Below are 27589 nucleotides of genomic sequence, written 5' to 3'. Positions count from 1 at the left end.
AAAAGTTTGAAATAAGACGCATGATAGACGCCCGCCATGAAAGGCCGCGATCTTGTATACCCGCGATAGACAACGGTAGCCCATGTCTTTAAACCAACACAGGTGATTGGATTTTACCTGGCCACTGAGTTAACGCGGGTATACCTTGGCAGCGCGGTGTATTGTCTCTATCTCTAAGTGGAGATTCAGTTACTAATGCAATGTGTTACCTGGATCTACCTGTAGTTTACCAGGACTCCCACCTGTGTTTGTAACGGAGAGAGTTTGGGCTGGACTTTGTTTACAGGAATGTGTCATCTCTAAATCAAAATGAGTGACACAGATCAGGATATGGATAACACTTCACCTCCCTTACAGGTAAGATCTACCTGGTTACCATAACAACGCGGACGCCTAGGGACAACTCTCTTCCGCTATGATAATGTTTTACAAATTATAGGTTATTGTTTGTGGTTCGTATAGAGTTCGATATATGTGGAGTGTTATTTACTGGACTGTCATATCGGGGCCGTGTATACGCTTGTGTTTATGTGTCGCGGATTATGCGTTCCCTGGAAGCGGCGATCTAATACACTACTGACCGACTTAACCACTCAATTCCGAGACACGTTGAAAGAGATTAGCTTACTTACGGGGTGGTTATAATTCAGCAAGCCGTTTAAGCTTTATGTGACGTGGAAGGAAAATATATTCAAAGATATACGTGACATAGCATTGCTTGGGGACCGACTTGACCAACTGTCATTTACATCACGCGTTTTGTTGATATTACACAGTCTTTTATATCTTTCATATATCTACTTATTTTCATGTACAATTTTAGCGAAAATGGTCTGTTGATGTTTATCATTATCACAAAAATGTTGATTCAGTGGAGATAATTTGGTACCTACCTTTTTATATCTTGGTGTGTCTGCTTCAAGACAAAAGCACGGAGTAGCCAAACCTGAGCTTCGAACCCTGGATCTGATCTGTCTGGATACAATGACATATTAAAGCACCGGTCACACTAATATTCACATACTTATTACCGTTTTAGTACGTGAACGAATGTTGTTCTACGTCGCAATCAGCAATGATCCACTTATAGGCGGTGACCTGTATATCATCGAGTGCTAACCGTGCAGTCCAGTGGTTGATAGCATGAATAACTTCCACGCCGTCCGAGCACGATAACTCAAAATCAGCAAGATCAGACATGGTAATCCCCGATCCCCACTTTCATTCCATTATCATGACAAGGTGCGGGGACCATCTTTGCCATGGAAATACCATTGTTGGCATTTCATAAAATAAACTCAACCACTATGTTTATATCTCAAGTAGGAGTGAAACTTTCTGCGGATGATTTGATACCTGGAAACCAATTTGAAACCGAATTCGCCAGTGCCAATGCCAAATACAACATCCCACATAACTACCCGTGAAGGTCCTCATTAGAATAGACCTTCAGCGACCCATGCTTGTCGTAAGAAGCGACTAACGCGATCGGGTGGTCAGGCTCGCTGACTTCGAGTCTGGACCATACAATCCAGTGATTGACATCATGAGCATCGATCCACGCAATTGGGATACGATGACATGCATCAACCAAGACAGCGACCTTGATCACCCGATCCCTTTAGACGCCTTTTTGCTGAAGACCTATTCTATCCCGGATCTTTACGGGTCGACTCGATTATTTACAGAGCACCGGTCGTCATATAGCTGGAATGGTGCTGAGGGCGGCGTTAAACAAACAAACAAACAAATATTCCATGCACATAACATACATCACTACATTAACAATTCAAGCACATCAATCACAAACATGACAGCTGTCAACGTACAATACTCAGTCGCGTGGACATGTAACGCTCTACCAACTACATGTATATGAAGTCCCAGAGCGTGTATATTCATTATCAAACACGTACACGGTATTATCATCTATCAACAGCCGAGTATAGGGGTAAAGTTCAGACATAAGCGCAGGGCCTCCAATAAGCTACTGCTAATGATTTCTCCCAGTGTACATTTGAATATCAAGGCAGTTTGAACTTTATTAGTACTCCCAAAGCTCAGGTACGAAAGGAAAAGGCCGGATATTCGCCGGATATTTTAGTAAAGTGAATTTAATAAGTGACGTGGGTGTCGTCCCACACAGTGATCTTAGCAAGAGGACGATTGTAACATCAATACATTAACATAGGCTTAAGAGAGTGCAGCGGTAAGACACCCATATTAACACGGGCTTAAGACTGTGCAGCGTTAAGACACACACATACATTAACATGGGCTTAAGATTGTGCAGCGTTAAGACACATATACATTAACACGGGCTTAAGATTGTGCAGCGTTAAGACACATATACATTAACATGGGCTTAAGATTGTGCAGCGTTAAGACACACACATACATTAACATGGGCTTAAGATTGTGCAGCGTTAAGACACATGTACATTAACAGAGACTATAGATTCTGCAGCGTTAAGACACACATACATTAACATAGACTTAAGATTGTGCAGCATTAAGACACCTGTTCATTAACATTGATACCGGGTAAGAATATACGTCTCCAGCAAACGATACTTGTCATAAGAGGCGACTAAATGGATCAGGTTGGCATGTCATGTCGTCGTATCCCAACTACCTTGATCGATGTTCATGATGTCAGTCACTGGATTGTCTGAAATATTAGCGGAAATATTGCAGCGTTAAACAACAAACAAAAGCTCTGTGAACAGGACCCTTGCTCTTACTTGGGGAAATACGGCAACCACAGTGCAGTGAAAGACGTGTTGGCTTGACGCCGTCACGGCAACCTTTCAAACACACATGCCACTCCCCACAGAGAGAAGTTTAACAAAAGCGTTTTCAGCAAAACTGAAATTGATTTTTCAATTTAAACGTGGCAAGGGTCACGTAAACAGACAACCCTATCTTACTTGTCTATTTTGCATGTTGTTTATGGCGTGAGGTGAGGTGCTCTATACCACCCAAATAATCCTTTATGTATATTCCATGCAGCTTTGTAGTTATACGGCAGTGCGTGTTGCTTGATCTGTTTCATTCAGTGTGTTGGTCTATGTAGGTCTGTCTACAGCATGTGTATACGAGGCGACTGTGATTGTACCATAGGGAAGAACTTGAAACGGTCTGGTTTAATGGAGTAGGACCGTGAGGCTTGAAAACACTTAACGCCTACTGCACATACAGTTATATTAACGGCCATGGTCATACATAGTCTGTTGAAACCTGTTTTTAAGCGTAGTAATCGATAGTGATATTTTTACTTGGCGAAAGCTATAGTTGTTTCGACTAACTGCTTAATGTTGTGTTATTATCTTTCTAAACTTTAATGTAAAATTCTACTTTATATGTGTGTCCTCTTGGTTTTGCACCTCTGTGAATACCTTCCGCGTCCAACATGACAGTTAAAAGGGGGAAAAAGGCTCTAAGACCCCCTTCACAACTGATGCACATCACTGTCGTATGACAAATAATAAAGGCGTCACAATTAGCTGTACAGAGACAAAATTCCCGGTTCGACCCCATGATGTTTCTAATTTTGTCAGCACTATACCCGTGCTTGCGGGTTTCACCAAACAGGTAAACGTCTAAGACCTGAATAACTTCGGATTTTGTTCCCACAACAAGCGGACAAAAACGAACTAAAACGACAAATTCCGAATGTAGATACATAAGACCGCGCTATTTTATTGTTCTGGGTATTTCATACACATTATCGTTTCTAAGCATGGCATCTGCACCCAAAAGGGAGAGTCATCGAAAGACTGTTTACTGCTCATTGTGGGTTTTGCTTTACAAATCGAAATTTCGAATAGAGGTAGTAAAGAAGCCGGCAAGGTTCGCTCAAGGTTAACGTGACGCACCCTCCCGCCCTCAGGTCTCCACGCAGAGAAGTATCGTATCGGGGTAAGATATCCGAGTTTTATGTTGTTGAGTAGATGGAGAGTGACCGTTTGATGAATATATGTGGAGGGACCGAAAAAAACGCGGTGAATGTTTGATAGATGTATGTGGAAGAGCCAATGGTTGAAGGAAAGAAGTGGAATAGTCAATAGTTTCGACGACAATGCTATCTATATCTAAATATGGTCGTTAAAGGTTCTACTCTCCAGTTTGGTGCCTTTTTCAGCTTAGGCCTGTTATCTCTGGGTGTCTCTAGTATGATTTGTAGATTAATCTTCAAATGAAATTTGTGCTGGCGTATTTACAAACTGTTTAATATTTCTAGACCTGAATGAAACTTGCTGTAATTGTCATTTTGCCCTGGCGTAGTCCCTCTTAAACATAGGGTTGTGCAAAGATGATATCGTCTTCCCTGCTTCCGGCGTAACAGCTTGGCCTTGTTCCACAATGTATAGGGACGTCGGCCGCTTTACGGGCCCTTGGACCCAGGTTGTGGAAACTGTATCTGAATTCATTTCCGTAAAGCGATCTTAGCACTACTGTCGTATTGCTCCCTGTGTCTTTAACCTTGATTTACGACTGTCGCAGAACTTTCTGAAGATTGATCTGTTACTGGGATGGCTAGGTGAGCGAATGTTCTTGTTGTCTGAATTAATATAATGAAGTTTAGACCAGGCAAACCAGTGACCGTGGATATTCTGGGTAAGAATATAGATCCCCAGCAACATATGCGACTAAAAAGGGTGGGTAGTCAGATCGGGTGGTCCGCCGGCTCGCTGACGTGGTTGATTGTGTCATCATATCCCAAGTACGTAGGTAGCTGTTTGTAATGCCAATCACTTTATTGTCTTGTCCAGATTCGTTGACTTACACGCACCGTCATGTAGCTGAGTGGCGATGAACAACAAACTAACATACACGTAGAAACAGGATAGGAATGCCGACCCACTCATCCAGCCATGCTTCTGGCCGTGTATATCATGCTATCTGTCACACGCTTCAAACTCGAGAATGATAAGCAGCACACTTTCCTCTCCAGAGGTGAGAGAAGTGTGTTTATGGCTACCTGTACTTGGCCTGTTTAGGATCAGGGGCGGTCGGGTAGCCTAGTGGTTAAAGTGTTCGTTCGTCACGCCGAAGACCCGGGTTCGATTCCCGAAATGGACACAATGTGTGAAGCCCATTTCTGGTGTCCCCCGCCGTGATATTGCTGGAATATTGCTAAAAGCGGCGTAAAACCATACTCACTCACTGTTTAGGATCAAGATTGACAGGGGCCGTGTATATCACTTTCGGCTTGGATTTGGCTTTAATCGATGAACAGAGTACAGTTCATATTTACAACATGACGTAAATACCACGTTCATAGATAGTGAGTGAAAGGGTTTGGTTCAACGCTGTTTTGAACAGTATTCCAGTTATATCACGGCGTGTCAGACTGATGTGGGAGGAGATCCCGAAGTGGTGCAGGTCTAAGACGAGTACCACTTTTGAGAAATCAAAGAGCACAGGTATGGTGCTGAAAAACCTTGAAACATAGCCAGGGCAAATCTCGCGTTCGAACTTTGCGACGACTTAAAAGCTTCGATTACACGGGCACAATGTGTGAAACCTTTTTCTGGTGTCCCCCGCCGTGATATTGGTGGAATATTGATAAAAGCGGCTTAAAAACCACACTCACCCATTCATATAGTGAACGAACTCACCTTTAAAGGCGGCTTTAACGTGCTTACATTGCATGCTGGTTCACTGTGCAGGAAACAGTTAAATTTAGCCACAAGTGTTTGCAATCGACGAACCATTGAAATGAATTTAGCCAGACGGCAATTAAATCCTTCCGTTGATTAAATCCTATGATATATGCATACCCTGTTACAGAAAATCATTGTCAATTACACCAACCCACCAATTTCAATTCCATCGCTCTGGCGATTCCTTGAGCCTATAAATACCTGTATGTATGCATCAATGGGTTACATCACCTGCTGTGTATGCGTTATAAGCTGAACAATATTCTACTGTGTATAATTTAAACACCCATTCGATAGGTTGCGTTAAAATCGTTACAAGACGAAACAGTTTGGAAATGATTAATTCATTTATGATGTTTGTTATTCCCAGTGCCCTGGTTTGTGAAATCAGTTCGATTTCCGACACGTTCAAGGCGAACCCATGTTTGGCGTAATTTGCTACAGATCAAGCGTTGATATTGTGACCTATTCGCGGGTGCGTTTTGTTCCTGTGATAAGGCAACTGTTTGAAAACGCGTTTTGAATACCCGCAGGACTGCGACAAGAACACGATCTCATCACATACAAGTGAGTGAGTGAGTATGGTTTTACGCCGCTTTTAGCAATATTCCAGCAATGTCACGGCGTGGGAAATAGGCTTCACACATTGTACCCATGTCGGGAATCGAACCCGGGTCTTTGGCGTGACGAGCGAACGCTTTCACCACTAGGCTACCCGACCGCCCCCTTAACATTAAAAGGCAAAATAGTGATGAAAGTTATATGAATGGATCACTGAAAATCCGTGATGACACGGGGTGTTCGCGAAAAGGCGTAAGCATGTCCTGCTGTACCGGTAGTCACAGTATAGCTGTAACATTAGAAGACAGTATAGATAATAGATAAGGTTGTTCTTGTAGTTTAGCCATGTGATACGGACATTCATCACGTGTTGGATCAGTGTCCATATACAGGGTACATTATGTGATGGCGTTCTCGTGCGGACATTCACCAGTGTCCATATACAGGGTACATTATGTGATGCCGTTTTTTGTGCAGACATTCATCAGTGTCCATAAACAGGGTACATTATGTGGTAGCGTTCTTGTGCGGACATTCACCAGTGTCCATATACAGGGCACATTATGTGATGGCGTTCTTGTGCGGACATTCATCAGTGTCCATATACAGGGCACATTATGTGATGGCGGTCTTGTGCGGACATTCACCAGTGTCCATATACAGGGTACATTATGTGATGGCGTTCTTGTGCGGACATTCACCAGTGTCCATATACAGGGTACATTATGTGATGGCGTTCTTGTGCGGACATTCACCAGTGTCCATATACAGGGTACATTATGTGGTAGCGTTCTTGTGCGGACATTCATCACTGTCCATATACGGGGTTCACTATGTGGTGGCGTTTTTTTGCGGACATTCATCACTGTCCATATACGGGGTTCATTATGTGATGCCGTTCTTGTGCGGACATTCACCAGTGTCCATATACAGGTTACATTATGTGATGGCGTTCTTGTGCGGACATTCATCACTGTCCATATACAGGGTACATTATGTGATACCGTTTTTGTGCGGACATTCATCACTGTCCATATACAGGGTACATAATGTGATGCCGTTCTTTGTTCTCCTCCTTATTTTAATCATACACAACATTTGTACATTGTAATTTATATTGCCGATCGGAAAAGGAGAGGGGGAAATAATTTACGTTTCGATAATGAAACCATTTGGTTATTTCTTTCAACAAAAGTAAAAATGACAACAAAACGCAAATTCCTTCCAGGATTATTGGCATATACCAATCGTTTGTATTTTATCCTTTCATTTCACAATGCCTTCACCTTAGATCTTGAGTAACAGGAGGCCAATCCCATGACTAATGAACCACAACTTGTTTCGTGGTGATTACAAGATTTAACAATTTCATTTCAACGACCATTATTTCATATTGTTATTCAGTGAGGTGAGGTGCACTTATATAGCGTCGTGCATGTGTGAGAATTCTTATAGTGCTAGCTCACTAAGCTACAATGCCACAGTAACAATACCGGACTCTTTTAAATTGTTTTGTTTGGCTGAATTATTTATAAATCCAGGAAGAAGAAAATGTTGTTGTTTTATTGATTGTAAGGAAGCTTTCGATAGTGTTCGGCGTGTTGGTCTGTGGGACAAATTACAAGCACAGGGAATTGACGATAAATGTTTGCGTGTTGTTAAAGCATGATGGTCTGCAATGGGAGTAACCTCGAGTGTTTTCCACGTCTTGTCCATGTCAGACAAAATAAATTATCACTTATTTTATTCCCATTGCACTTGAATGAAGTTGGGGGTCTATCACTTAAATCATTATTACATAATTGTAATGGTATAAAATTTGACTCTGGATATTATGACTGTATCCATTCATCTGTACATGGGCAGATCCGGTGGGGGTGCATTTACAAGGAACTTGATATACAGAGATTACAGATATCGGCAAAACGTCTGTTGCCATGACGGCGGGTATATTTTTTTCGGATGCATAGCGGCGTACACATCTTCCCGAGACAAGGGAGTTAACTGACTGTAAAAGTCCAGTTTCCACGTGGAAATATTTTATAATCAGTTAACTCCCTTGCCTCGGGAATATGTCGGGTACATAGAAATTTATCAAAACGGCATTCGGCAATAAACGTTAACAAGTAAGGTAACATAAAAGATGTATTCAGTTTCCATTCCCATTGAAGCATGCCGCAAAAACACAAACATAAATAGGGCGATATTGGCGAGTGAAAGCACGGTATGCTCACGAGCGTCGGATTAATTGTTCCCTGCACGAAATATAGCCTTGAATCATTTACATCTCACTCGGTAAGTAAGCCGCGATGAAGCTTTGATTGAGTCATTTGTGTGATTGCAGGATTGGCTGGCATGAAAGTGTTAATAATAGAACTCTCTTCGATTGGGTGAACTGGCAGGCGCGTGTTTGGGCTTAATACAGTTGGCTGAATCGAAATTATCGTCTAATGATAACACATTCTTCTGTCGCCAACATCTAAATGACCTCCATGAACAGATATCTCAAAATCTGCTTATCTTTGAAGGATATAAACAATATTTTTTCCCACTATTACCGTATTACATAACATGGGCAGTATAAGATAAAGGTTAATTTCATCTGTGTAATGTAAGAATTATGTGACCGCAATCGTTTATGTGAGTTAATTTTTTAGCAGTTGATACATCTACTGACGTTTATCATATTAGTTGACATGGTTTTGGTCATATTGATTGTACAAGCGGCATTCATAATACGTCATAACAAGTAATCAAATTATTTATTCTGTACCTGACACTGAAATATATTCTCTATTCTGGTTGTAAGATGACAAGTACACAGTGGTGATAGATTGGTATAATCCCCATCTGACGCCACTGATATAGTCATTTATTATATACTTAAAGTTGAAAAAAGTGATATTTTCATTTCAGTGAACATAACACTTGATATTTCACTGCTGTGAACATAACACTTTGACGGAACTATTGTCATACAAGAGTTACCTCCCCTCAAATTGTATCCCTTTATCCCAAGTGTCAGATCCGTGCACAAACCGTTGATTACCTTTTTACGTTAGTTCCACATTGACAAGGCAAATTAATGACAGATGTTCATATATGGAATTAATATCGCTTCATGCCGTTTGTAGTTCTCTTGAAAATGTTTCGTTATAAACTGTTCATTTCTCAATAAACTCGTCAATCGAGACTATTCGTTTCGCAAAGGGCCATTTGTGTTACTTGTTAGCGTGTATTCATTTGCTTCCAACAGCGGTCTCGTAGTTTTCAAGAATATTTTTGGTTAAAGTTGATGTTGTATATGATCATATCAATTTGTATAATACAGAATTTTCGTGACCCTAGATATTTATTTTACTTTTGATTATATTTTTTAAGAGCTTGCAAACACGAAACTACTTTTTTAGTCGTAAATACAAGGGGTGGCGAACCGTCCCTTCGTGTTAGGTAGGGAGAATTTACGTTTCAAGCTTTCATATTTGTTATGAAAGAATATAATTTTCCGATAGACAACTACATAAAATGTATATAATATATAGGTTGTTCCATGTGTCTCGTGAAATATCATGATATTTCACGAGAAACATTGAAACATCCTCTGTAGAATCCCCATCTGACGTCACTTTGAACTGATAAAGTCAAACAATGGAAGACGTCATATATCGACCAACTTACAATGAACAGCACTGAACGCGTTTTCTTGTGAATATTACTATGATGACCCACTGGGAGAAAAGGGTCCTTATGGGTGCTAAGATACAATTGTGCTATGACGTCATTAAGGCGTTTGACTTCAGTGAAGATCGCCATGTATGATGTTATGTATCTCTTTAATAAATATGAATAGAAGCTTGTGAAATGTATTCCGAAGATACTGTAGTTTTAAAATATAATGAAAAGTCAAAATGTGATTGGTCACATATGTTAAAAAGTGTATTCACACTATCAGATACCGACCCGTGAAGATCCGGGGTATAATAGGTCTTCAGCAACCCATGCTTGCCGTAAAAGACGACGAAGCTTGGCGTAAGAGGCGACTAACAGGATCGGGTGGTCAGGCTCGCTGACTTGGCAGATGCTTGTCATCGTATCCCAATTGCATGGATTGATGCTCATGATGTCAATCACTGAATTGTCTGGTCCAGATTTTTTGCAGACAGTCGTCATATAGCTGGAATATTGCTGAGTGAGGCGTTAAACAACAAACAAACAAACTATCAGATACCAGTGTACGAGAATCTCGTGAATGATGATGGTTGAATATTTTCATCCGTGACTGCACTAAACTGTGAACGACTTTCGTTCACTCGGTGAGATAAACATAGGATTTATCTAGAGTATATTATCATCTAAGTTATGAACAGTAGTTCTGACCAGTGAAGATCCGGGGTAGAATAGGTCTTCAGCAACCCATATTGTCGTAAGAGGCGACTAACGGGATCGGGTGGTCAGGCTCGCTGACTTGGTTTATGCATGTCATCGATCCCAATGGCGTGGATCGATACTCATAATGTTGATCACTGGATTGTCTGGTTCAGACTCGATTATTTACAGACCGCCGTCATATAGCTGGAATATTGCTGAGTGAGGCGTTAAACAACAAATAAACAAACAACAGTCCCCATTGGAGGATATCCAGTCAGACATGACTGGCGGAGAAGGGCAGTAACGTGTTTTACTACCTACGCGGGCAAACATATCGGGGTTCGTTGTTTCCGTGATCCGGAAGGCACTGTTGATTCGAATCTTATTGTGACGTGAGGTCGGAATGACGTCATAGCTGAAGAATGTTGAAGTCATTCGACAAATTGTGGTTCCGCTGCTGTTGCGACTTGTTGCCCCTATAGGTAAACACTAAAATCCGTCTCACACAAACAAACAAACCACACAACAGTGAACAGCAGTTCTAGTATATCGCGGTGTGTTCATTTTAGAAGAATCTAGTGATTGACATCATGAGCATCGATCCACGCTGTTGGGATACGATGACATGCAATCAACCATGTCAGCGAGCTTGATAACCCTATCCATTTAGTCGCCTCTCGAATTCACGATCATATCAGGGTTATATTGAGAGAATTGCGGCGCCATTGTCGCTTGGGCCACCCTGACAGCATTGCATGTAATACTGTGTAAAAGCTATGAAAGGTTCTATGGTGTCCGGTAACCTTGAAGAGTAAATATACACCAGGTAACAGCACGATTTCGTTACTCGTTTAATACTTCCCAATATTAGAGAATTTGTGCCACCATTTTACATCTGTTTTAGACTTATGCTACGACGGCATGCTATAAATAGAATAATGCCTCCCATATTGTAAATGCGGTGAGTGAATAGATTAAGTAATCCATGAAATAAATGATTGTACGAAGGCAATATGCCCAATACACAAAAGGCGCTACGTAACATTATGACATAAGAGCAAGTTATTTACAGCCGAATCCTTAAAATCCCATAAACAGTACCAGATTTCTGGAAAAATCAATGTGCCCACATTAGGACTCTCTCAATGTGCAATGGACTCCGCGAGACTCTCTTTGTTTCTATATTTCGCCTTAGACATGCGAACATGTTGTGAAGTCCTGTGACCTCATTGTATTGCTGGTATAATTGAAATGCTGTGTAACCTTACTAATTCGGCTTCAAGGTTTAGTCTCTCATCCATGGTCTTTTTTTCTTGCAGCCTGAACCTAGCTTTGAAGCCGACTCTTTGAAGCCACCCAGTCCTGGACAGGATGATAACCCTCCCAGTTCCCGGCCTACCTCACAGGGTAGAATACCCACCCTGGGGAGACGGGCAACACTCAGCCGCACCCCCGTGTCTATGCTGGAGCAGCCACAGGATGAGGATGAGTCTGTGCTGATAACGGAAGTGAAAGATCAAGCCGAGGAAGAAGCTGAACAAGAGAGAGAAAGAGATCTACTTCCGGTCGCAGAGATCGAAGAAGAACAGTCGACAGAAGAAGGGGAAGAGGAGGAGGAGGAAGAAGAAGAACTGAAAATATCGGACGATGGAGGAAGCAGAGAACAGGAAGACGAGGAATTTGAAGGAGATGTTTTTCAACAAGTTACCATAGAAACAGTTGATGTAGAACCACGAGAAGAGGACTTTGATACAGATCTCGAGGAAGAATGTGAGTCTCGCCTACAACAGTCAAAACAGTTTAACCCAGACAGTATCACTACAGTGAAACATCGTGGAGATCCGGGGTAGAATAGGTCTTCAGCAACCCATGCTTGTAGTAAAAGGCGACTATGCTTGTCGTAAGAGGCGGGGGGCATTTTCGTAGACAAAAGATATTTGTAAGTTCTAATACTGAAAGATCTGAAAATCGTTACATTCAGATTTGTAACCACCGGGCACGAGTTCTTTTTCTCTCTCTCAGTCGTGCAATTTTAACATCCATCGAAATAAGCATAACAAAACCATTGCGCTCCACATAAGGAGAGACACCCTTCTAAGCTCAAGGTAAACCAATGCCTTCAATGCCTTTAATTGTCTGGCTACCCAACTCGTGTTGGGACCTTTCCATTTCCGTCACAACTTCTGGAAAAAATGAACGTAACCATCAATACCTGCACGTCAAAAACACTCAAGTTTAGGCCTCCGCAAGAATAACTGCACAAGAAAAACACCAAAGATTAGTTTCAAAAACACTCCAGCTTACGTAGGATAAACACACCCTCTTAAATCTCCTATCACGCTAAATTGGTTATTTATTGGGCAAATTGTGGCAATTATCCGGAACGATTAACAATTTAATGGTACTATCATAGCATCAATTATCCACGGTAAACTGAAGTGTTTCTCTACTGGAGTGTCCACACTGTCACGTTAACCCTGTACACTGAGTCTCATCTTTCTCTGTGGCACGGCCATTGTAGACGCGGAGCTCGGGGACGCGATGGAACAAAGTAAGGCGTTCTTAATCTTAATAATAAAATATCAGTTAAGATGCATAAAGCCATTTATTTGTGTGTTAAACTTGTTCATACAGTCAAATGCAAGTATATATTACATTAAAGTAACATACAGTTGAGTGGGAGAAGTTTCTAATGACGATGTGTGGCGTTGAGCTGTATACACACTAAGCACTTACTGAAATACGTTTTTCAATATTTCCTATTCAGTTGAATATATTCCTGTTTTCCCAACTTTTATTGTGTTTTTGCCCCTTGTCATATTCATGAGTAGCAAGTTCTTCAAACTTCAATAGTCCTTCTGCAGTATAAAACTTGATATCTGACAAATGTTCGCCACTTCTATTGTGAGATCATTCATAATTTCGACAAAGAGAGACAATATCTCTGTATCTTGTGGAGTGAAAACAACATATACTTCAAATCAGCTTCTTACGATTTTCTTGTAGAAATTCGCTTTCAAAGGAAGTGCAACGTTCAGTAGTGTAACCCTATTACCCATATCATTCAACCCCTATACCTTTCCTTTAGTAAGATTCGCTGCTGTATAAGCGGGGCAATAGTTTACGTTTTGTTTCAAATGCAACGCAAATGTTTATCAACTCGCAACCTGTTTCATGAGGTACCTCTGTCACATTCACCCTGCCTTATCCCCGTCTGTGTTGTCAGTCCCCGAGGACGAAGGGGACCCCGTCAAGTGTGAGTATGTGAAAATCTGTGAACGGCTCGGCATCGTACCCATCTCCTACTTTGTCCGGCACATCAACGACCGCGACATCGCCATGAAGTATCACGGGCTGGGCCCCGAGGAGGCAAAGGCTATGGCCCTAGTGCTGAAGGTAACGCTTTTAGTTTCTCTAATCCTTTGACGTTGTTGGGTGACCAAATATAGAAACTCACCTGTGTGCCGTTTAACATCAAGTATACAAACACTAAATAAGGCCTGTGAAAGAAAATACTGGCAAATAACTTTTGCCCCAGGTATATACCAAAGGCGTGTCAGTTGTGGAGAAACAAAGTCACTTATTGTTGAAGAACAAGCAAGCGTTCTCATGTTTACACGTTAAACACAAATATTTGAGCTCCAGGGTCTTTTGGTGAACGCTTAGAGCAATTGCGTGGATCGATGCTCATGCTATCAATCACTGGATTATCTGATCCAGACTCGATTATTTACAGACCGCCGCCATATAGCTGGAATATTGCCGAGTGCGCGTTAAACAACAAAAACAAAACAAACAATAACAATAACCGCCACGTTTCAGGACAGCATCAACCTAGAGAAACTCGACGTGTCTGGGAACTGGATCGATGCCGCAGGGGGTTACGCCATGTCCCGGATGTTGGAGGAGAACGACTACATTACTGAGATGGTAAGATGACCATGGTGTTGTTGCTGTTCACGATGGTGCATTAAGTCGTATATACCAACGAATCCACTTGGGCGAAAACAATTTTAATACAAACAAGGCATGAACGGCAATCTTGGATTTTAAGCCACAGTCTGTGAATCCTGGCAACTAAGTGCCGTAACTCTGCTAAATTATATAAGATAAAATAATGAACAATTAGTGCGAAATCGGCTCTATCAGAAGCGCACGTAAAATCACCCACACCACCATCATCATCAATAAAATGAATGACCTGTTTGAAACTGATAATTTTAGACAATGGAGTAGCCTAGTGATTAGAGCGTTCGCTAGATGTCTTTTCCGATTCCTTGTTACAATGTTTGAAGCCTATACTTGGTGCCCCACGCCGTGATATTGCTGGAATGGGGTTAAAAGCAGCGTAAAAAGTCAACTCACCGGCTATGCTGAAATGGCAGTTCAACAACTTTTTGCTAGTTCTATGACTGCATTTTGGAAGCACCATTCAGAGTATATGTGTTTTTTTTTGTCTTAGGCCATGGCTGACAATAAGCTGGGTAATGAAGGCGGCATCCACGTGTCTCGGATGTTGGGCATCAACGCTGGGCTTCGACGGATTGATCTGGCAGGTGGGTCACTGTACAATATAGGCAAGGTTACTGTACAATAAAGGCTAGCTTAGTCGGGTTACTGTACAATATAGGCTAGCTTAGTCGGATTACTGTACAATATAGGTTAGCTTAGTCGTGTTACTGTACAATAAAGGCTAGCTTAGTCGGGTTACTGTACAATATAGGCTAGCTTAGTCGGGTTACTGTACAATATAGGCTAGCTTAGTCGGGTTACTGTACAATACAGGCTAGCTTAGTCGGGTCACTGTACACTAGAGGCAAGCTTAGTCGGGTTACTGTACAATACAGGCTAGCTTAGTCGGGTTACTGTACAATATAGGCTAGCTTAGTCGGGTCACTGTACAATATAGGCAAACTTAGTTGGGTTACTGTACAATATAGGCTAGCTTAGTCGGGTCACTGTACAATATAGGTTAGCTTAGTCGGATTACTGTACAATATTGGCTAACTTAGTCGGGTTACTGTACAATATAGGCTAGCTTAGTCGGGTTACAGTACAATATAGGGTAGTTTAGTTGGGCTACTGTACAATATAGGGTAGTTTAGTTGGGTTGCTGTACAAATTGGCTAACTTAGTCGGGTTACTGTACAATATAGGCAAGCTTAGTTGGGCTACTGTACAATATAGGCAAGCTTAGTTTGGTTACTGTACAATATAGGGTAGTTTAGTTGGGTAACTGTACAATACAGGCTAGCTTAGTCGGGTTACTGTACAATATAGGCTAGCTTAGTCGGGTCACTGTACAATATAGGCAAACTTAGTTGGGTTACTGTACAATATAGGCTAGCTTAGTCGGGTTACTGTACAATATAGGCTAGCTTAGTCGGGTTACTGTACAATATAGGGTAGTTTAGTTGGGCTACTGTACAATATAGGGTATTTTAGTTGGGTTGCTGTACAAATTGGCTAACTTAGTCGGGTTACTGTACAATATAGGCAAGCTTAGTTGGGCTACTGTACAATATAGGCAAGCTTAGTTTGGTTACTGTACAATATAGGGTAGTTTAGTTGGGTAACTGTACAATACAGGCTAGCTTAGTCGGGTTACTGTACAATATAGGCAAACTTAGTTGGGTTACTGTACAATATAGGCTAGCTTAGTCGGGTCACTGTACAATATAGGCAAACTTAGTTGGGTTACTGTACAATATAGGCTAGCTTAGTCGGGTTACTGTACAATATAGGGTAGTTTATTTGGGCTACTGTACAATATAGGGTAGTTTAGTTGGGTTGCTGTACAATTTAGGCAAGCTTAGTTGGGTTACTGTACAATTTAGGCAAGCTTAGTTGGGTTACTGTACAATATAGGGTAGTTTAGTTGGGGTACTGTACAAATTGGCTAACTTGTTGGTCGGGTTACTGTACAATATAGGCAAGCTTAGTTGGGTTACTGTACAATATAGGTTAGTTTAGTTGGGTTACTGTACGACTTAGGCAAGCTTAGTTGGGCTACTGTACAATATAGGCTAACTTAGTCGGGTTACTGTACAATATAGGCTAACTTAGTCGGGTTACTGTACAATATAGGCAAGCTTAGTTGGGCTACTGTACAATATAGACAAGCTTAGTTAGGCTACAGTACAATATAGGCTACTTTAGTTGGGTTACTCTCGCCACACATGAAAATATCCCCCGATGAGACAAACGTAATATTTGAAAGAAATCCTACATATCCTCTGTACATGGAACGATGAGGGAAAGCGATAATCATATATGAGTATATCAGACTCTTACACCAGTCGTCTAGTACGTTTAACCCAAAGCTTTACCCTCTAGCTGTGTGTACGTCTAAACAATATCACAATTTATGGTATAAGTCGGAACTTCAAAGAAAAGTTGCGTTGCTTTTTTCCTGGAATCCGTGACATGTAACAGAGCTACATTGATCATTGTCTTCCAGATTTAAATTCGGTATGAAATGAGCATATTCTCCGTATTAAACTTCAAAATGTGGTTTTGTAATTGAAAAGATCTGACATTGATCTTGTTTATTTGTTGCATTTCGTTTGCAGGCAACATGTTTGAAGACAGAGTGGCCGAACAGTTTGCGGAGGTTTTAGAAGTATGTACCAAACTGATGAATGTTTATCTTAACCTCGTTGTTATTCGCCCGTTTTCAAAAAAAACTTCGGATACATTAAATTAAAGCTGCATAACATGAACAGGACAAGTAAATTCTCCAACACGATTTGTCACATCCATGTTGAATACAGAAAAGGCATTATGCTACTCTTTCGAGATCTTTTTGGATCACTAATACCTGCCAGTAGTCACGTCTGGATCAGTAAAACAACAGTGGTTGAGCACCGGTGACGATGACACACAACCATCATGACAGCCTCCGTGGTCTAGTGGTAGAGCATCCGCCCGGAGAGCGGAAGGTCGGGGGTTCCATCTCCGCTCGTGTCATACCATAAGACGTTTAAAGATGGTACTTGTTGTTACCCTGTCTGGCGCTCGGCATAAAGGGGCTAAAACAAGGACTGGTCGGTTAGGCTCAGTATGCTAGCTGTGTCTGAGTGGGGTATTCATGTTAAACTCCCGTATGGTATAAGTGTAATAATCTCGGTCAACGTTAAACCCCATTTCACCTCAGAACCAACCAGGTCACCCACAACAACCACCCGATTCTGATATAGTCGGCTCTCGGCACATGGGTAACTGGCGATAAACTCTTACCCGAGTCCACACTCAGATCATTTCCAGAAACCATTTTCACTATAAATCGATAATCATTTTTACATGTATGTTTGAGTAGATACATTTTTGTTATGATAAATGAAATAAGATTGTTTCATGTGCGTAATCAAAGGAATTTTTATTACTTTCAGAATAACAAATATCTACGCGAGTTGGACCTGAGTAGAAACAAGTTCGGCCAGTCCTCAGGCCGTCTGCTGGGACCAGCTATAGGTAAGTGGAGGTGTTAGTCAACACAGGTGTGGCAAAGTGGACGTGTGTTGTTAGATACCTGTACTAATGAATGTCTTGAACAGGCGTTTTTACGTCTGCAATTAAACGTAACCATTTGATCCGTAGGCTCAAAGAAGCATTAGTACTACGGTTATCTAACCAATAAAACCAATACAGGAGTCGTTTACATAGACTTCAGGGCTCTGATCTCGCTGTACAAGTGTGGGCTGTCCATTTGAACATATATTTGTATTTATACGTCGTATTGAGTTAAGAAAATACAACAATCACTTTGTACAAGTGGGCTGTGGATAGATAGCAGATAGCACATTTCGTAAAATAACAAACAGTTGTGTCTCATAATTTAGCAATCATTCTTGTGTACAGTTGGTAGTGCTTATTTGCGATATTCGAGCTACTCAGTGCAGTTTGTTCTTAGCTGAGAGGGGGCACGGGGGGCACGGGTGGCCCAGTCGTCTAAGGCGCCGCGATTTGCTGTGCAGAGTTGCGTCCCTTGGGCACGCCAGAAACCTATGATTGTGGGTTCGAATCCAGGTTCGCCCCGATTATGTTTCTAGGTTTGTCAGCACCATACCCGTGCTCGTGGGTTTCACCGAAGTGGTAAACGTCTGAGACCTGCATCACTTCTGGCTTTCCTCCCACATTAAGCTGACACGCCGTGATATAACTGGAATACTGTTAAAAGCGGCGTGAAACCCAACCAAATCACTCACTCACTCTTAGCTGAGAACAGCGACCGTAAATAGAGACGAAAATTAGAGACGAGCTGAAGTGACCTCTTCAATGAAGACAACTTTCAACTCTTACATAACACGTTGACTGTTTTGTCGTTGGCGATTTTTCACCTGTCACGAGAAATATACATAAAGTATGGTTATTTTTGCATGCATGCTATTTGACTTTGTCGGCCATATGTAAATGTTTTGTGGTCTTTCAGGTGCAAACGACACTTTAGACGTCCTTGACCTTAGCTGGAATCATTTACGTCAACAGGGAGCCATTGCTGTTGCCGCGGGCATAAAGGTCAGTTGGGTCTCAGCAATATGTTGTTATATTCATTACATCAATTGATTCCGCCAAAGGAGATCAAGAACGAGGCATTAATTCTATATATTTGATCATTGTTTTTTTTCAAGGAAAACTATCGTCTGAAGGTATGTCGTCTGTCTGGCAGTGCTCAATAACTGTTTCATTTAATCAGCTAAGTCACTTTAGGAAAGAGTTATGCGTCGGCAGGGTTGTCAAATAATTACAGCATTCGCTCTTCAGTCACTCAAAGTTTAAGAGCTGGGCATGAAATCCGTTTCAATCAATGTTTCTTCAAAGAAAACTTGCGTCTGAAGTAATGTCCTCTGTCTGACAGGTCTCGATAACTCTTTCACTAAATCAGCTGACACTTTCGGAAAGAGATCAAGAACTAGGCATGACGTCTGTTTTGACAATGATACTTGCAGGAAAACTGTCGTCTGAAAGTATGTCGTCTGGCCTGGAACGGGTTCGGACCGGAAGGTGGCGCCGCCCTAGCGGAGGCTTTGGGGAACCATGAATCTCTGCTGGAAATAGACATGACTGGCAACCGACTCGGTCAGGACACGGCGCTCAAAGTGGCCAAGGCCCTGTCTACTAACGATGTCCTGAAAATATTGAGAGTAAGGTGTACTTTGATATCAACGAGTCATATGTTACTCACGCCACTGCTTATACCGAAATCCCGATAAACATGTGCCGTGTGAACGGGTACAAATCTCAGTGGGTCCCGGGGGTCCCCAGCAAGAGTGAATGAGTGCGTGAGTAGGGTTTAACATTGATTTAAACAGTATTTCAGTTATATCACGACGTGACTGCTTGATGTGGGAAGAAAACCCTGAAAAGATTCAGGTATTGCATGATGTAAGAAGTTTATGTTGAGACAATGTGTGGCTTGGCTTATGTTTGTGCTGTCACGGGTTTGCCCTTTTTTCATATTCTATTATTTACAGGGTGCTGAGATATAGATGATTTCATTTTAATTTCCCATTAGTTAACCTTATATTATTTATTTAAAAACACATTTGTGTCGTGCATTTATCATGTGTTTGCACAACTGCTGGAACAATGAATAACATGTTTTATTTTACACAGATGTTTGATGGAGACTTTATTCATCACACACGATATACATGGTATCCAGTAAACAGGCTTTTTGTTGAAAACCAAGAAGAAAAAATGGAAACATATTGTTTCTATATTGATGTTTAAGTGTAGTTGTATATTCTCAGAGAACACCTCATGGCGACGACCCAAATGCCTCAAATCGATTGTTACCTTCAACATGCTCACACGGTTTAAACACTATCTGGACGATGAAGCCTTTCGTGCGTGTTCAAGCGTTCCCTTGTCGATCACACATGGATAGAATGTGTTAAGTCTGTTCTTTGTATGGTTGTTTGATTGTTGTTTAAGGTTGCACTCCGACTATACCACGACAATCTGTAAATAATCAAGTTGGGACCAGACAACCCAGTGATTCACATCATGAGCGTCGATCTATGCAATTGGGAAACGATGACGTGCTTCAACCAAGTTAGCGAGCCTGACCACCCGATCCCGTTAGTCGCCACTTACGACAAGCATAGTCAATGTTACCGCAAGCATGGGTTGCTGAAGACCTTTTCTAACCCGGGGAGTTCTTGGTGTGCCCGGCCAGATATGGCAGGGTATATGCTAAGGGTTGCGTTACAACTATCTCCCTCACTTTAAATATTATTATGATGATCATCTTTTAATGCATTTTTTTTTATCTTATTCAGATGGGCAACAACCTCATAACATCAGCGGGTGCAATAGCTATCGCCATGGCAATAAACCAATCGGAGAGTTCAGAAATAGAGGAACTGGATCTGACGGTCAGTACTTGATGTGGACCTATCTTACATGGACCCATCTTACATGGATCTATCTTTCGTGGACCTTTCTTACATGGACCCATCTCACATGGACCTATCTTACATTGATCGATCTTACATGGACCTATCTTACATTGACCTATCTTACAGCACTGGGGGCAGCTTGGCAACAATAAGTAGTATAAATCGGTCGTGTTTTTCGTTTATGACCTGATATTTAACTCGAACTCCATTTTCTCTAGTTATCGTTCAAAACATTTACCGGTACGAGTACATGTATATTACAGTGAAATATAGGTATAGCTTTCCGCTTGTCTCGAACATTGGCGATGTGGGACTTCTTTAACGAGTTTCCACTGTCTGTAAGTTTGAGTTGTCTTTGAAATAATGTGGATTTATTATTTCCAGACTTAGATACTCTAAGTATAAATTTCTATTGGTAAATATATATTGGTACATATTATACAACATGCAGTTTTCTGTGTACAGGACGTTCCGGTAGAATACGAATTTCTGCGCATCCTTGAAGACATTCGGAAGAAGAAGTCTACTTTCAAGGTCACCCACGGACCAGTTATGCGTGCTGGAAATACATTGGAGGATCTGGGGAAGAAAGCTATTGACCCCTTCAAGAAGAAGGAGCCAGTAATTATCCTAAAGGAACACATCGTCGTGAACGACATGCGTCTGGTCGACATCCTCAAGAGATACGACCCCGACGGACGTCTTAGTGTATCGCCTGAGGACTTCGTGGCTGCCCTTGATGTGAGCTATAGTCTCTCTCTCTCTCTCTCTCTCTTCCTCTCTCTCTCTCACACACTCTCTATCCCCCTCTCTCTCACACACACACTCTCTCTCTCACTCACTCTCTCTCTCTCTCTCTCCCTCTCTCGCGATATACTTGTATCCTCAATACTGTTCTCAGCGGCGCTACATCTAACTCACTCACTTTCATTTATCTAATAAAAGCTTTGCGTCCTATAAATTAATCTGTCTGTAATGTGTATCACAAGAACATACGACACATGTGTTTTATTCCCCCCGATACAATATTTCCAGGAGCTGGCCGTGCCCTACAACCGGGTGCAGCTTGAGGAAGCGGTTCACAAGCTGGCCAAAGACCAGTCGGGCAGGATATATTTTGGGTATGTTGACCTTCAGTTGAACTTGGGTCACAAGGCGCCTAAACTGGGGACGTATGCACAAATCTTGACCCCTACTGAAGAAACATGTACGCCCACGAAAGATAAATATATGACGATTCATTAGCCTACATATAAAATCTTAACTGATGTCAAATATGAATCGTTTAATATACCTGATGATATTTGGATGTTTTTCATAGATTCATTGTTTTATATTTAGACTAAACGTGAGTACCAAAATAGGGTTCGCAGACAGGATAGCATAGTGGATACAGGGGTTGCTGGTCAAGCGGAAGATATGGGTTCGAATCCGTCCATGAATACAATGTGTAAAGACTATGGTTTGTGTCTCCTCCCCCCCCCCCCCCCATGAAATGACCTGGAAATTGCTCAATGCAGCATCAAACTTATCCTTCACTTCCTCACTGACTTGCTGTGCTGTTCTTTGCAGTGACTTCATCCCTGACAATGAAGACGACAAGAAGAAAGTGACATTCACCCCCGAGCCGGAGACGTGAGCCACGCCCACATCTGTCTCCTAATCTGTGCTACATATTACTGTAACTCACATCATCATGTTCATTACCCTGCTATCTCGAATGGTGTTATAGTCAAATCCGGTTATAACCAAGTGGGATAAAGCAAAATGTCACACGAACAATTATATTCAACATCATTATTCGGTTATTCTTATTTTAAACTTTGCAGTTTTGTAATATGTAGGGTTGACTTATCTGGAAACGCGCTGTAAGGGTGCCCTTGAACTGTATTACATATGCTATGGGATAGCTGGGTGGCTAAAATGTTCACTGTTCGATTCCCCATCTGGGTACACATGAACCCACTTTTGGTGTCCCTGCTGTGATGTGACTGGGATACTTCTAAAAGCGGCGTAAACCCATGCTCACTCAATTGAAGCGTAACAAAACGTGGGTTGACACTGTATTTATTGAATCTCGGTTATAACGCAGTCCGATATAGCCAAAGGCTGGCCGTGGACGTCAGCTACCATACATTAGTACCAGTGGGGATTCTGGGTTAGAATATTCTGGGGAAGCCTGTACCTGTCCTGTACCGAGTGTTCAGGTTCAGCGATTTGATTCCGTGTCATCGTGCCCTGACGGTGGGTAACGTGCTCATACTATCTATCACTGGTCCAGACTCGATTATTTAAAGGGCGGTCGTGATAAAGTTGGATTATTGCTGAATGATGCCATGAAGTTGAACGATTCACCGTTGTTGTATAGTTCGGATATGATGGTGTCCTGGGTGGACTGCTCGGGTGACTGTTAGTGTTATTGTTCGTGACAACCGTCCAGTCCATCGTTTATATGACCTATAAGTCACGTCCCATGTTTATCGCCAGAGAAATAAAAAAATTGCATTGTTAGTCTGTGTTATGTTATGTTTCACTGATGGAATTAAATCTAAATGACATTGTGTCATCAAAACTGCAGCGCGCGTGACAAATATATGCTGCATATGATTCATGATCATAGTGGAAATGCAGTGTTATAATTGATTCAAGGAGCTGAGGTGAAATGGGGCTAACGTCGCGTTCAGGATTAGTGCACTTATATAGCGAAAGACATACACGTGTGTGTATGTGTTTATGTGGCTGCTTGTACTAGTCCAGACTGATGCCGACTTTATAGTGCTAGCCCACTGAGATACAAAAATACAGAACTCTGACTTAGTATACTGACTCCGAGTCGACCGGTCCTTGTTTTAGCCCCTTAATGCCGAGCGTCAGGCAGGGTAGCAGCAAGTACCATATTTTAACGTCTTTTGGTATGACGCGGCCGGGGATCAAACCCCCGACTTCCGCTCTCCGGACAGACGCTCTACCACTAGACCACGTAGACCATGGAACTAGAATGAATTTGATAATTCATAAACTATAAATAGGCAAGTATGTGATAAATACCACAGTCATGACCTCCTTGCATATATGTGTACAAATAAGCTTACTGCGCATGTGTTTCGAATACACATGTATATAATACAGCTAAATTCATTTAATATAGCCTTTCTGAATTCACATTGGTGAAAAGCCAGACTAGACGTGCCGTGTATAATTTCAGATAGTCAACAATTAAGGTCAACTTGATATCGCGAATTTACACGCGATCTGCGAAGCTGGTCGTATGAGAGTAACTTCGCAAAGACGAATCTAATGTATGTTAGTACCAAGAAGGTTGGAATCCCTTAGATTGCGGGGCAGAACAGATTCACAGTACGCCATCTTGTGTGACCTGGCTGGTTATGGCGTGGACGGCGTGTCGTTAACCTGCCCCCATGCAGATATTAAAGGTCAAGTTAAGTGGGAAAAAATGATTGTGATTCTGTTGCGAATATCAACTGAGAGAAAAATATAATATTCGTAGAAAGTATTTAAATGTCCAAGTGAAAGTGCTGAAATCAAACGTTCCGTATTTGGATTCCAAATGCATTGGATTTCGGATTTCATTGGCTGATATGTTGGGGGACTTGTATGAGAGGCAGGGTTTTGCTAGATTTCTCCCCAAACAAGTCATACACGGATCAAGGGAAACATATCCTCATAAATCCTACCTGTAGACGGGACAGTGGCACAGCTGTATGTAGGCAACACGTCACCACAAGGCATTGTTGCCGATGACTTGTCCCGGGTCTACACCCTATGTATTGCTCAGAGAATCAATATTAATTTTCAACCAAGGGTAACATCAGACAAGCACTCCATACATCCTGGTAGGTATTGCTCAGAGAATCAATATTAACTCTTGAACCAAGGGTGACATCAGACAAACACTCCATACATCCTGGTAGGTATTGGTCAGAGAATCAATATTAACTCTTGAACCAAGGGTGACATCAGACAAGCACTCCATACATCCTGGTAGGTATTGGTCAGAGAATCAATATTAACTCTTGAACCAAGGGTAACATCAGACAAGCACTCCATACATCCTGGTAGGTATTGCTCAGAGAATCAATATTAACTCTTGAACCAAGGGTAACATCAGACAAACACTCCATACATCCTGGTAGGTATTGCTCAGAGAATCAATATTCACTCTTGAACCAAGGGTGACATCAGACAAACACTCCATACATCCTGGTAGGTATTGCTCAGAGAATCAATATTAACTCTTGAACCAAGGGTAACATCAGACAAACACTCCATACATCCTGGTAGGTATTGCTCAGAGAATCAATATTCACTCTTGAACCAAGGGTGACATCAGACAAACACTCCATACATCCTGGTAGGTATTGCTCAGAGAATCAATATTAACTCTTGAACCAAGGGTGACATCAAACAAACACTCGATACATCCTGGTAGGTATTGGTCAGAGAATCAATATTAACTCTTAAACCAAGGGTGACATCAAACAAACACTCCATACATCCTGGTAGGTATTGCTCAGAGAATCAATATTAACTCTTGAACCAAGGGTGACATCAGACAAACACTCCATACATCCTGGTAGGTATTGCTCAGAGAATCAATATTAACTCTTGAACCAAGGGTAACATCAGACAAACACTCCATACATCCTGGTAGGTATTGCTCAGAGAACCAATATTAACTCTTGAACCAAGGGTGACATCAGTCGAAAACTCGATACATCCTGGTAGGTATTGGTCAGAGAAACAATATTAACTCTTGAACCAAGGGTGACATCAAACAAGCACTCCATACATCCTGGTAGGTATTGCTCAGAGAACCAATATTAACTCTTGAACCAAGGGTGACATCAGTCGAACACTCCATACATTCTGGTAGGTATTGCTCAGAGAATCAATATTAACTCTTGAACCAAGGGTGACATCAGTCGAACACTCCATACATCCTGGTAGGTATTGGTCAGAGAACCAATATTAACTCTTGAACCAAGGGTGACATCAAACAAACACTCCATACATCCTGGTAGGTATTGCTCAGAGAAACAATATTAACTCTTGAACCAAGGGTGACATCAGACAAACACTCAATACATCCTGGTAGGTATTGCTCAGAGAATCAATATTAATTCTTGAACCAAGGGTGACATCAGACAAACACTCGATACATCCTGGTAGGTATTGCTCAGAGAATCAATATTAACTCTTGAACCAAGGGTAACATCTGACAAACACTCCATACATCCTGGTAGGTATTGCTCAGAGAATCAATATTCACTCTTGAACCAAGGGTGACATCAGACAAACACTCCATACATCCTGGTAGGTATTGCTCAGAGAATCAATATTAACTCTTGAACCAAGGGTAACATCAGACAAACACTCCATACATCCTGGTAGGTATTGCTCAGAGAATCAATATTAACTCTTGAACCAAGGGTGACATCAGACAAACACTCCATACATCCTGGTAGGTATTGCTCAGAGAATCAATATTAACTCTTGAACCAAGGGTAACATCAGACAAACACTCCATACATCCTGGTAGGTATTGCTCAGAGAACCAATATTAACTCTTGAACCAAGGGTTACATCAGTCGAACACTCGATACATCCTGGTAGGTATTGGTCAGAGAAACAATATTAACTCTTGAACCAAGGGTGACATCAAACAAGCACTCCATACATCCTGGTAGGTATTGCTCAGAGAACCAATATTAACTCTTGAACCAAGGGTGACATCAGTCGAACACTCCATACATTCTGGTAGGTATTGCTCAGAGAATCAATATTAACTCTTGAACCAAGGGTGACATCAGTCGAACACTCCATACATCCTGGTAGGTATTGGTCAGAGAACCAATATTAACTCTTGAACCAAGGGTGACATCAAACAAACACTCCATACATCCTGGTAGGTATTGCTCAGAGAAACAATATTAACTCTTGAACCAAGGGTGACATCAGACAAACACTCAATACATCCTGGTAGGTATTGCTCAGAGAATCAATATCAATTCTTGAACCAAGGGTGACATCAGACAAACACTCGATACATCCTGGTAGGTATTGCTCAGAGAATCAATATTAACTCTTGAACCAAGGGTAACATCTGACAAACACTCCATACATCCTGGTAGGTATTGCTCAGAGAATCAATATTCACTCTTGAACCAAGGGTGACATCAGACAAACACTCCATACATCCTGGTAGGTATTGCTCAGAGAATCAATATTAACTCTTGAACCAAGGGTAACATCAGACAAACACTCCATACATCCTGGTAGGTATTGCTCAGAGAACCAATATTAACTCTTGAACCAAGGGTGACATCAGTCGAACACTCGATACATCCTGGTAGGTATTGGTCAGAGAAACAATATTAACTCTTGAACCAAGGGTGACATCAAACAAGCACTCCATACATCCTGGTAGGTATTGCTCAGAGAACCAATATTAACTCTTGAACCAAGGGTGACATCAGTCGAACACTCGATACATCCTGGTAGGTATTGCTCAGAGAATCAATATTAACTCTTGAACCAAGGGTGACATCAGTCGAACACTCCATACAT

The 27589-nt window shown here is 41.6% G+C and overlaps 1 protein-coding gene across 1 annotated transcript; it reads left to right on the top strand.

Annotated features, from left to right (window-relative positions):
- On the top strand, positions 1-23512 carry LOC139443980 (leucine-rich repeat-containing protein 74B-like). Its single transcript, XM_071224867.1, has 13 exons — positions 1-357; positions 11918-12368; positions 13825-13994; positions 14421-14528; positions 15061-15154; positions 17171-17220; positions 17990-18071; positions 19030-19115; positions 19547-19741; positions 20882-20977; positions 21467-21742; positions 22037-22122; positions 22574-23512. Exons 1-13 carry the CDS (start codon positions 310-312, stop codon positions 22638-22640), a joined length of 1809 nt encoding a protein of 602 aa, XP_071080968.1. The 5' UTR covers positions 1-309; the 3' UTR covers positions 22641-23512.
- The last annotated feature ends 4077 nt before the right edge of the window (positions 23513-27589 follow it).

The sequence above is a fragment of the Haliotis cracherodii genome, unplaced genomic scaffold, assembly GCF_022045235.1.
Source record: "Haliotis cracherodii isolate W230 unplaced genomic scaffold, xgHalCrac1.p SCAF_5, whole genome shotgun sequence".
Classification (NCBI taxonomy): Eukaryota; Metazoa; Mollusca; class Gastropoda; order Lepetellida; family Haliotidae; genus Haliotis; species Haliotis cracherodii.
The sequence above is the reverse complement of the archived record's forward strand: the minus strand, read 5'-3'. Positions and strand labels throughout refer to the sequence as shown.